The 12,318-nt window shown below is 38.2% G+C and overlaps 2 protein-coding genes across 15 annotated transcripts in view; both read right to left on the minus strand.

The window, feature by feature from the left end:
• ANKDD1B (ankyrin repeat and death domain containing 1B) overlaps positions 1-6,651 on the minus strand; it is a 28,542-nt gene extending 21,891 nt beyond the window's left edge. For both annotated transcript variants that reach the window (XM_062019457.1, XM_062019456.1), the window contains exons 1-3: positions 6,553-6,651; positions 2,875-2,978; positions 810-908 (exon numbers count right to left, since the gene is read on the minus strand). In XM_062019457.1, coding sequence (XP_061875441.1) covers positions 810-908; positions 2,875-2,978; positions 6,553-6,634 — 285 coding nt within the window. In that variant the 5' untranslated portion in view covers positions 6,635-6,651. The remainder of the gene's footprint in view (positions 1-809; positions 909-2,874; positions 2,979-6,552) is intronic.
• Positions 6,652-9,811: 3,160 nt separating this feature from the next.
• POLK (DNA polymerase kappa) overlaps positions 9,812-12,318 on the minus strand; it is a 32,348-nt gene continuing 29,841 nt past the window's right edge. For 10 of the 13 annotated variants that reach the window (XM_062019445.1, XM_062019444.1, XM_062019446.1 and 7 more), the window contains 2 exons: positions 11,695-11,746; positions 10,510-11,544 (listed from right to left, as the gene is read on the minus strand). In XM_062019445.1, coding sequence (XP_061875429.1) covers positions 11,460-11,544; positions 11,695-11,746 — 137 coding nt within the window. In that variant the 3' untranslated portion in view covers positions 10,510-11,459. Of the gene's footprint in view, positions 10,089-10,508; positions 11,545-11,694; positions 11,747-12,318 lie in introns of those variants that run through there. The other 3 variants (XM_062019451.1, XM_062019452.1, XR_009820931.1) reach the window with 2 other exon arrangements.

A 12,318-nucleotide genomic window follows, 5' to 3' on the forward strand; every position in this document is an offset into this window, starting at 1 on the left:
AAAACAGCACGTGAGGTACTCACTAGCAGGGCAGCTTGGGAGAACACTTCAGAGCAACTCAAGCAGCACTAATGAGGAGATGGCTACCTACACTACAAGAACATGCCCAAGTCAGGAGCTGCTGGTAACTGGAATTCATTTTCTTTCCAATACAGTGTGAAAACAAGGCAGCTTTCTTCCACCACAACCTGGAATTTGTCTTACTGCAACTTAAAGGCTGCCAAGTATGGCACATAACAAGAAAGATGCAAATGAGAAAAAACAGGAAAAGATTCATGTATTTTCATTACTTATTTCAATGGAAAGCTCTCCGTTTGAACAGTCTGTTCATTAATAATATATAATACATTTGGGTTTACTCTCTTAACCAAATATTACACTGTGATGACCATCTGGCCCAACCAAACCAGCCATACACTGCTAAACTCTTAACATCTTGGAGGCTATCACTCACACAAAAATGGAAGGAAATAAGACACGAGTTACCTTCTGACCTCCTAGCAATCCCCCAGAGCTTTTGCTTTCTGTGACTGCTTTCATAGCAAAGCAGCTAAGGATGAATATGCAACTACCACTAAGAAATGTATTTGCACAAGAAGCTGCAGCCACTCTTGCACTCAGGTACTCAACATAGCCAAAGCTCTGAGACATGTTTTTCCATACAAACTTATGCAGTTGCAAGACAAGCTGAAGCATTCACAGCAAGCACTCGCCTTGCAAGCCAGGGAGCATGAGGCAAGTATCTGCTTTTACTTTTTGCCCTAAGGTGTTCCTATACTGTGAGAATCAAAACACGTAAGCCAGCTTACCTGATCTGCCATATCAAGTCTAGCTTTGTGATGGAGAAGAAAATCCACTGCTGACACATGACTTCTTGCAACAGCAAAATGGAATGCAGTACGCTTCAGCTGAAACAAGCAAAACTTTGCTTCACAGAACTATATTATGCTTCTTTTCCTTGTGCAGGTGACCAGGATCTCTGAATTGTCTGATAATATACGTTTACATATTTATCCTTCAACAGCCATTCTTGGTCTTTATCTGAATTTTTGTTCCCTTGGATGGAATTTAGGTATTGATTTTAAAGATCTATTTCAGAACCAGAATGATTTAGCTACACTATGTAGCATCACCACCCCTTTGCTGAAATTCACAGGAATATCAAAGTGAGATTAAGTAATCATAACTATTTTACTCTATGGCTTGATTTGAAAAGCTGAGAACTAGATTTATGCAATTAGATTTGCTTTTGGTGTCCTCCTTGCTTTTGCCTATATCTCTGTAATGTATGATGAGACTCAGTCACCTTCCCAGACCAAGCTCTTATCTATGTAAATGAAAGCTTCCACTGATGCTTCAACTGAGTAAACATTGAGTCATTTTACACAGGTGAATAGGCTCAATGCTAATTGAAACCTTGATTAAATTTTCATTCAAGTAATCAATGTTGTGAAGATAAAAGGGATTGGTTAATTGAATTAAATTTTATTGGAGACAGTTTTGCTTCCAGTCAAAGTGAACACAACTGGGTTTAACATAATTAACTGAGAGTTTCCAAGTGATTTAGCCAATTAACTAGAAAAGTCAGTTTTGATTTGTTCTCTTATGCTTCTACGTCAATCATCTGACTTATCCATGTATAAATTTTAACTTACAGTTACACGTGTTAAAAGCACAAAAAGATGGGATGTATGATGAGAATTTACGCCAGAATAAGCCTCTTGTACAGAAATAGTTTTATTAACAAAACTCACCTTTTGGCAGCCTTGTTTATTTGGCTTGGGAGTACTGGGGCAGGAATGATCAATGTGACCAAAAGAATGGTTTTGCCCTTATAAGCTACATCCCCACTAGGAGAATCAACCTATCCACAACACCTACATAGCTCTGCTAGTACATCTCTTATACTATCGATCTGATTTAAGGATGACAAAGTAAAGCTTCAAATTACTGGACTGCAAAAGTATTTACTTACCTGAATTCTGGAAAGCAATAATAAGTAAGAACTATTTTTCCTTAAGTGCCTTTTCAGTCCTATGTAACTGATGGGAAATAGTAAAAAGAAATATTTGTCTCTCTCTCTTTGTCACGAAGAAAGAAATGCAACTGTATTGGCTCCCCAGTTCCCCAGAGGGGAAAAATGCATGTGGGCATGGGATGCAAGTTTTTTCAGAATGCATGATTAACATTGGATGTTAACAGGCAGATGATTTGTACACAGCCACTGAGGGCAACCTGTTCTCCACAGCTCCCAGACTAATATCATGACTGCTTCACTGCTGTTGAACTATCTCTAATGTGGAACGCAGCACTGTATTTTGTTACCGTGACATATAAAACCTAAGATTTTAGGCCCAGAGTTCATGTCAGTGTAAGAAAAGCACTTTCATCTATCTAGGGTCAATCTGAACTCTGATCTGATCCTGGAGCCAGAGGATATGGTAGAAGGCTCCCACGATTCCATACAAACTGAACAGTGACACTTGAACATTTGAAATTTGTAATGGTAGCAGCATAAATCCAACCTCACAGTTACTTTGAGAATAAGTCCTCCCACTCTTCAAGACTGTAGATCTCAAGAAATTAGTCACTCAAGAACACAGAGTAAATATTAGAGCAGGGACCACAATTCAGAAAGTCCTTAGTTCCCAATGTGATGCAAAGACTAGTGGCTAAACGCAAAGAGCTCTGACTTAGCTGCACAAATCCTGCTGTCTATACTGGATATGGGAAATGTTTCTTAATCAGGTTCTAGAAGGGACTCCTGCAGCCTTATCAGCTTGCAGTTGATGGGGTTAGCATGCTGGGATTCCACCGTTCAAACCCAAGGAGTCAAATTTCAGATCAGCAATCTGTCGGATGCTTCATACTCACAGTATCTACAGCATTTATGTTAACATTTTTTTTAAACAGCTTTTCCATGGTTTCCAAATTGTTCATTTTAGCAGCATGTTGAAATTCTCTCTCATCTGGCAATACTGTGGAAAAACACGGTGAGAAAAAAGTATTACTGAAAAAACAGCCGTAAGCAACTTAAGGTGTGATGATACTCCTCTTACTTCCTGTTATTTGTCCTGTTTTCATATGTTGAGAATCATTTGCTTCTCATCATAGAAGTGTTCCAGGATTACATTTATCTCCTCTACATGCACTGAGCATGTTTCTAATTTCAAATTTTAGGTGCAAATAGAGGTAGACTTTTCACAGCATGGATTAACATTATTTGCACTGCTCATAGGAACAAGAGTTCACTCTCACCATCTAAACGGGTTCCAAAGTATTTTGTAGGCATAGCAGTCAACAGTACAAACAGCAGCATTTATTTCCTATTCTTGGGATGTTGCTCTGTTTTAAAACAGAATACACCACCAAAACCACATAAAAATGTACAGCACTAGCCAGATGATATGACCGAACTGAAAAAAAAAAAAAAACAAAACAAATCTCGACAATCCAGGAGTCCTACAGAGAGGGAAAAAGAAAAGAAGAAAAAAAAAAGGTGTCTAACTGAACTCAAAACTTGGCTACAATGTGGAATTTACTGTTAAATTGAGACCCTTCTTTAATGTCTCAACCGAAAGCTGAACATCTGTTTGGTCAACTGAAGTAGCTGCAGTATGTATTTAGATACGTAATATTCAGTAGCTTTGGAAAACAAAAGTTTCAGTGTCTGACACCTGGTTCAGTTAACTCAGAGGTCAGAGTATTTCCTGCATTTCTATCTTTAAAATTAATTAATCATTTAGACAAAATTAGTGTAGCAGTTAATTCAGCTGCAAAGATGTTACTAGGTATTTTTTAATTTGCTATTTTATGACACTTAAGAAGCTGATCACTTCTGTCCAGAGTATTTTGGCCTGAATGCCACTTGTCCAACGATATCACCAAAGAGGACAGTACTCTCTGTTGAACTAGAAACTGCAACAATTATGTTCCTTTGAGACTTCTCAGAGAAGTTCATCCTACTGCATCAGTCTAAGTTCATTAAAACCTAATGAGAACACAGCTTGAGGCAGTACAACTGCAGAGCATACCAACGAAAATCAGCAGGGCATTCACTTAATTCCATTTCACATGTTATCCATCATTAGAATCTCAGTGGGAATAATCACAGTTGCCCTGTACAAAACAACATAGAAATTAAACTGGACCCTTGCAAAGGTGTATCCAGTTTTCCTATGACATTATTGAAATACCTCAAACAAGAGAAGCAGCCTCCCAGTATTTTCTGGTTATCACAGATTACTTCTCGTTTTTCAACTTGAGGGCATAGCCAAAAAGCAAAATCAGTTGCAAACAAAAATGCATCCCAGTCATCTGTGTCAAGGAGTGTGGCTGACAGCAAAACCAGTGTCATGAACAGGGATCTTTGCAGAACAAGTGCCTCACTAACAAGTTTTCACATTCTGTACCTTAAAGAAGTATCCAGTAGTGCTACCTGCTGCCTCAATTTCAAACACAGGCAAACCAAGGTCACAGGATACTTTGCTCTGGACAAATTTCTGGCAAGCATCGAAAAAAAATGTAGGGTACCCACTACTTGCAATTAGTTATGATGAGGCCACATTCATTCCTAGTGATAGCTGAACACTCACATGTGTCTTACATGAGGAAGCAAAGATAAATGCTGTTCCATGTCACCACATTCGGGAACAAACACAACAATTTACTCACACTGCCTTCAAGAAAGAAAATAAAATTACTTTTTCCTTACTGTATCTGTATTGGCAAGGACAGTCCTGACAAAGAATTACTTACTGGTATTTTCTCTTCTGTCCAAAAATCATTAATTGGCCCTATGTTGCATAAAAAGGCCTTTTGCTCCAGGCATGTTACTTAATAATCTTCCTCTCAATATTTCTTAATTCAGAAGGTAAGAACAGTGGCAATGTAGATGCAACATGGCCCTGGCTTGCTGCAAAACCTTTTGCAGCAAAAACCTTTTCGATGCATGAAATTACAGGAGCATAGAGGTGTCAGATTACAGATTTATGGAAGCTTTCTGCCTAAAACAGGGTCTCCAGGATTTTTCACTCCTTGCATTATTATAATTCACTCTTTTCCAAGTAACAGTTGCAATTGATTACCTATTTGTAGCTTTTTGTGTGTGTGTGTGTGTGTGTGTGTGATTATTTTCTCTGGTTTCATACAAAATATCTGGCTTATTACCCTACAGGTTATATCACAACTATATAACTATAAAACAGTTACATTCCATTTCTCTGTTGAGCTAACTAAAAGCAGTAATACTATCAGTTGATTTCCCTTATAGAGAGCCCTGCCTACAGTGTGTTGAACATTTCTCCTCTCTCCAAAGGGCAAGAAAGTAAAAAGATGCAAAAAAAATAAATTGCTTTGTTGACTTAAAAATGGAAAATCTTTCTCAATAGAAACTCAAGCTTTGATTTTTCTTTCCTTATACTTCAGTTTTATTTTAGTAATATAAAAAATAAGGATGACTTCTAATGAAGTAAAAAAGTGCACCAAGGGTTTCAGCACTCAATGAAAATCCCCCCTGCAGTCTTTTTAATTTCCTGTGTGGTATCCACAAGATGAAACTTGTCCTTGGCTCAAAAAGTGCATCAGGAAAAACTCAGGAATTTGAATTATCTGAAGACTTCCAAGGAGGTAAGATACAAAAATAACATCAATATTCAGATTCAAATGACAACATAAATTGTTTTTACTCTATTATCTCTAAAAAAATATATCCTGTATTTAATGGTTTGGTAACATTTTCAGTGTTTTCTCTACATTTTCTATTATGTCACCAGTAATGACTTGGGCAATGTGAGTATTTCATTAAGTAACAAAAATCTTCTAAAACAGTAGTTTAAAAGAAGTCACGGGAAAAACTACCTTTTGAATCCAACAGTGATGGTTTTATTCGTTTATCTGCTCTCTTAGCCAGCCTGGAAGGACAGCTCCTGGCTGTTACGCTGCAATCACAGGACAGGGCTGTGGTAGTGTTCGACAATTACCACTCAGTTTCCAAAAAATCACCCGTTTTCAGTAATTGTATCCCACACCAAATCAGGCTGTTCTTTCACAAGCCAGTTTGTGGGAAGAAAGCTGGAGGGACACCACTCTTGGGAGTTGTGCTGCTGAGGGCAAGGAGGCCAAAGGTCCTCCAGTTTCTGTGTGCCCCCCCAAAAAGGGGGCCTGGGGTATGTGTCAAACTGGTGGCAGGTGACCATCCCCAGGAATGTGGCTAATGCCAGTGAATCCCCTCAGACCGTTCAGGGGTGAAGTTAAAGCAAGGTGCTAGGCAGTCTGCAGGACCTGTCTCTTGGAAGACCAACCACAGCTCCCAGTCCCACATCCGTACGTCCTCACAGACCTTTTTTAATATGTATAAAGCAGCTCATGTTTAACCTCTTAGCATTTTGCCCCCGTTAGTCATTTTATTCCTTAGCATAGACAAAAGAGGGGTTCTAGCAGGCCCCACGGCCCCGAGTGTGCCAGCATGCTGCCACCAGGCTGCAGCGAGGTGCCCATGGCTGCTCCACCCTGCCACTGAGTGGCCCCGTCTCCAAACCCCTGTGCACTCACGGCCATCGTGGCTGTGGCTGGCTGCTGCAGCTTGCTGCACGGTCTCCTCCCCACTGCGGAGTAGGTGGCTCAACCTCTTCATCGCTACCCTCAGACCCTCTGCCTCCTCACCCCAGGGAAGTACCTCCGACCAGGGTGCTAAGGGAGGTGTGTCCCATGCTCGGCAGGACAAACCGGTTCCTGGGGCAGTGTGTTCACTGGAGCACACCCAGACTGGCCCAGCACAGCCCTGTGGGTGCCACGCCACGGCCCCTGCAGAGGCAGAGGTGTGGAGCAGCTTCAGGAGCTTTGTTTTAAACCAGGAACTTGATATACAGAACTTTTGGATACAAGGTAGGCACACAATGCCTAGCAAAATGCCAGCTCCTCTACCTGCTAGCCTTATATGCAAAGAGCGGTTTCCACCTACAGATGCACATATAAGACTAAAATGTCGTCGTGTCTGCTCCCACTGAGCTTATCAAATCAAATTGCTGAAAGTAATGCTGCAAGTATGGACAACAGCCACAGAGGCAGTCCGGCTCACACGGACCTCGAAAAGCAGGTGGCTTTGTTACTTATTGCAGGATAGTCTCAAAGCTCTGTCTGCAGCCTGAAGGCTATTTTTGGGAGAAATTCCTCTTGAGAGCTATTCTCACTGCTGTCAACCAGTGTACACTGTTCTGGGCAGGGGGATCTGAACATGATCCATCTAATCTACCTGTTTCTTGGTTTATTTTGAAGTCCACTGTTACTTAGGACTACTTAAGCCAGCACTAGTATTTCATTTCACCTAGACAATGATTTTTCTGAGGACACAAAAACTGGATAAAGTTATTACATTAATTTGTAAAAATAGCCTTTGATATTTGCTAACATTTCAAAATCAGTACTGGAAAAGTAGCTCCAAGAATGTAGGACTGTAACTATTTTGCCTTATACAACAGCAGACACATTTGAGCTCCTTCATTGTTCTTCTTTGTAATTAAATTACACAACCATCTTAACTTCCAAAATCATTATGGTAAAATTAATCTGAAAGACCTGAGAGTCTGTAAATTTAGAAAACTATTTGCTCACATTCTGCTTATCATACACGAAGATGTATAACAACATTTTTTAAATAGTCAAGTTGTGATGTATAAGAACCATTACACTTGATACATCTTGGTCTGATAAGACAGTTCCATCAACTGTACTTCTAGTATACAAATATTGCTCAGCTGAAAAAAAATCAAACCTATGGAAATAAACCCAGAGTGAGAAGTAACTGATTTAGCCATAGCTGAATCACAGAGGTTTCACTTTTACTTGCCTCCCATGAATCAAATGTTCCAGCAAAACTTCTTAAAGAGTTTTATCTGTATGGTGACTGGGCTAGTAACACAGACCCAGGGTTTGCAACATCAATGTTCCTTTTCCGAATGAAAGACAACAGACAGCTGTGGCATGATGAAGTTTGCCTAAAAAGCTGACATCAAAGGAGAAATAATTTGCAGCCTCACAGAGAGCACAAGTTATAGTGTGAATCTTTAAACAAGGAGCATAATTTTACATACCTTCTGGAAACGCCAGCTGTTACTCTCCAGTTCTAATTACTATCGTATAGTACTATTTTCCAGTGCATGCTTGGTCTCTTACCTAACTGCCAGGGCAGCTATACTTTTATGTGCTCCAACTTTGCAAACAGCACATTTACTATGCTGTCTAACCTCTGCAGAAAAGTTTGATGAAAAGTCCAGAACAAAGCACAGAGCAAAGTACAGAGCAAGGGTGCACTGTAACATCTTCACTTGCCTTCACAAAGCTGCCTAACAGGAACTCGGAGCATTTAAAAATATTACTAACAACAGTACCAATAAATACATTAAAAAGTGGGATCAATATTCCGAAAAAATGTAAGACAAAAGCATGTTAAATAATGCAGAGAGAGGAACAAAAAAAATTATGCCCTACAAAAAAAAGTGAGATTTGAAAACAAAGTAGCAAGTATTGTGTTTTTATTAAACTGTGTACTTTTGTTGAAGGTATGAAACTCCATAGGATTCTGAATCCTATGGTGCATGAATTGCTAGCTAGGGCAACTGCAGCACCTGACAGCTGCACACCTCATTCCTCCCCTCATCCCTTATATGTTACAGCTCCACGTTGCCACTTGCCTAGATTATAGCAGTAATTACGACAATGAAATGAAATGGAGAGGCCTAGGCACAACAGGTACATACACACATACACAAACAGTAATCATAAAAGACTCAGTAGAGATCTCCATAATAGTGAGGATTTACAAGATAAACTCAAGTAAGTCTTATTCTTAGGGGGTAGACTCTATGGCTGTCCCACTTCCACCAAGCACCCTCTTACAGATAAATGCTTTGTGATCATGGGAACTTCTGTCTGAATTCCTTTCTTCAGAAGTGGTGAAGAGAACATTAAGACCAGAGAAATGTGATTCTTTTTGTCTCTCATTCATATAGCTAAAAGAAAGTATATATGTCAACCTTAAACAAGAGAGATACTTACTGCTACACTAAATTCTCACCCACTACCCACCTAGATCATTCACATGGTGTAAATATTTCACATGCTGTGAGCTGTGAATATTTTAAGTGTGGAATGGCTCACACACAGGAATTAATGTATAAACAAAGTTAAACACTGTTATAAAGAATGCTAACAAAAACATTTTAAGTTAAGGTCAATTATATAACACACACTGAGGAAAACAAAAATACTGCTTACACAGACTCTCCACAAGAACTGAGACAAAAAAAATCTAAGTTTATGGCAATACTTAATTGTGCACTGAAGGTTTTCTTCAGATAAAACCAGTAATGAATGTGGTATAAGAAACTATAAGGAACAGAGAAGAAAAAGGCTTCTCTTTCACACTGCAGTGAATCATTTACATGGAAAAAAATAAACAATCTCACTTCCTGTAAACACACAGAATCACCTTTCCAAAAGGTATGTTTTTTACACATATCTCAAAAACCAGACATTTCTGGCTTTAGAATCATACTGTGAGTTTTAGTTCCACATTAACTCTAACATACTCCACAACTTTGACTTCATGACACTCAGATAACTCTATGACACTGGTTTTTTTTTTAAATAGATGGTAAGACAACTTTTGAGGCTAAGCTAAACTAACTTCTTTTGTTCAAGCACTTACAGTAGTTTACTTTTCACTAAGTAATGCTTGTGTAAAAATGCACATCTTAAAGAAAGACACACAATGACAAGGCAATACTTAAGATTCTATACTTTATTGAATCAGACAGATAAAAACTATTGAAGGGACAGGTGTTCATTTTCTAAATGTCACTCACAGCTGAAGTCATTGTTCCCTCAGTTGCTTTTATGTCCTTCATACTAAGTTTCCAGCTCCCACCTCTGTCAACAGAACAGTCCATGCTGAATGCTCACTGACCTGCTTTAGAAAAAGTCAACTGAGTCAGCTTACACAGTGTGAACTAGTCCAGCTGACTTGGTCCAAACCAGATAAGGGAGCACTGACATGAATTCAGATGACAGAGCTGTGGGTACAGTGGCATCTGGCAAACAAACAGATGAGCAGGTAGAGATATTTGAAATAATTTCAGCAAGTATGGAAACAAAAAGCACATTCTGGACTTAGCTTGGGCATCTAAAACATACCAGGTATGTGTTTGAATAAACAAGCAATCCCCAAAGTAGTTCCAATATAGTTAAGCAACAAAACAGATGCTTCTACACTAGTCACTTCTTTTAAAAATTTTGCAATTAAAAAGCAGTATATTTCACAACAGGTTTGACATTGTTTAAATTACAAGAAATATGCTGTCATAATAAATTATTTGCCCGATAAATATATAATTATAATAAAATTACTGTATTTAAGCAATTTAATATGGACAGAAAAAATCTAAGGAATATTTTAAATATTTACACTTTATCACTTCCTTATTTCACATTTGCATTCAAAATATTGTTTATTCAGAAATAAGAAACTATTTTAAAGCCAAAGATAAATAAACAATACATTATTCATATTACTATTGCACAAGAAAACCTTCTATTTAGCCTAATTTTATTGCTATTGACCAGAAACAATTTTCCAATTGCAAAGAAAATTGAAGTTGTCAGTTTTTTTGGAAAGGTCAAGGATCAAACAGCATTTATCTGACTGAAGTGGAGTTATCTCTCCATCAACAGGTTTATTAAAATTTTTTTAATTAGTGATCTTGGTCCATCAACTCTTCCTGAAGTAATTTTCAGTCATAACAATGAAAGCTTGACTGTGCTCTATAAACTCTTGCTCTTTTCTTTTGAAACTGTAAGAACAATCAATTTTTGTGTCCAGAGAGGACAGATGTTTGTAAGCTGACATCAAGCAACTCACCTCTCCTTTGTTATCACACCACAATTAAACTTCGTGTTTAATTGTCCAAGGAAGTGTCAGCCTGAGCTACTATGGCTACCACGAGCAACATAAACACAGAGAAGACAGCAGGTCAAGAACATGAAGGTGGCCTTCATTAAGTACTGCACGGTCCTCTAGCTAATGATTCCCACTTTCTAGGGAGCTTGCCCTACACGTTTGCTCAATAGCAGCTCTAATCTCCCTGTTCTGTTTGTTGAACAGCAGAGAGAATTGATAAGCTTGCTCATGATTCTAACATAAAGTTCCACACATTCAATATAAACAAAGCAATACTGAATTTTGATTCTTGGAAACAACTGGAAAAAAAAGGTATTATTCTCAAAGGAAAATAAATTACCTCAGTTGTACCTCATTGTTTCTGCCAAACATCATGTTCTTTTTACATAGGCATGCAGAAGCTCCAAAATGACAGGCAACTGAATCCAGCTTACCACCAGTGCTGACTTAATTTGCAGTCATAAACCATTATGAAATACTTCATATAAAATATGTTGCTACACAGTCATTTAAAAAACATTTCAATAGTATGCTTGGAATTGCTTGACTTGGCCTTTTTGGATACTGACTGTGAAGTTGTTAGTCCAGATCTAAAGTTAAAGACAAGAAAAGAAACCCACAAACCAGTAAGAGGTTACATGATACAATGCATACCCACACAACTTTTACAGCATGGAATATTTTCCTAAAGTTTACTCTTTTAAAAGAGTTGTGTACTCAAGTTTCCACAAAATCCTTACCTTTTTGTTCCTTGTGATGGTTTTGTACATTGCTGTCCTCTGCTTAAACCTCCTGAAAAGTCATTGGAAACAAATTACTTCAAAAAAGAAAGAATGCTTCATACATGGCATAACTTTTAAAAGAACAATTTGGGGTAAAGCTTTTCACTCCTTCTTTTTTCAAAAAATAAACAAATTTAATCTGCCTTAAGGAGCAGGTAGCATTTTAATATCTGCAGTTTGTGTACTGTAGTTTATATTACCATTTTTAAAAGAGAAAAACAAAAGTCCCTAGTTTACTGAATTCTAAGGGAGTCATTTGAACCTTGTAGTTTTCCAAAATATTTCAGCAAAACAGTTGATTTTCAAAGTGGTTGTTGAAAACTGTATTTTTATTTTTTTTATCCTGCAGAGGTACTTCAAGTAGATACTTAACTACCTCCACATGTCCTCTAATCTGGCCAAAGATTAACTCTACATCAGTACTTGAGCAAACAGGCTACTGGTTTGGCACATTACAGGTGCGGTTATGTGAAAAGTTTTATTAGATGTAAAGGCTTTCAAGTTTCTGCTTCGAGTTCACTACTTCTCTGTTTTTGCCAGCACGTTATATAATACTACTCTTCTGTCAAGTGAATCGCTGAA

The sequence above is a fragment of the Colius striatus genome, chromosome Z, assembly GCF_028858725.1.
Source record: "Colius striatus isolate bColStr4 chromosome Z, bColStr4.1.hap1, whole genome shotgun sequence".
In the NCBI taxonomy this organism is placed as follows: Eukaryota; Metazoa; Chordata; class Aves; order Coliiformes; family Coliidae; genus Colius; species Colius striatus.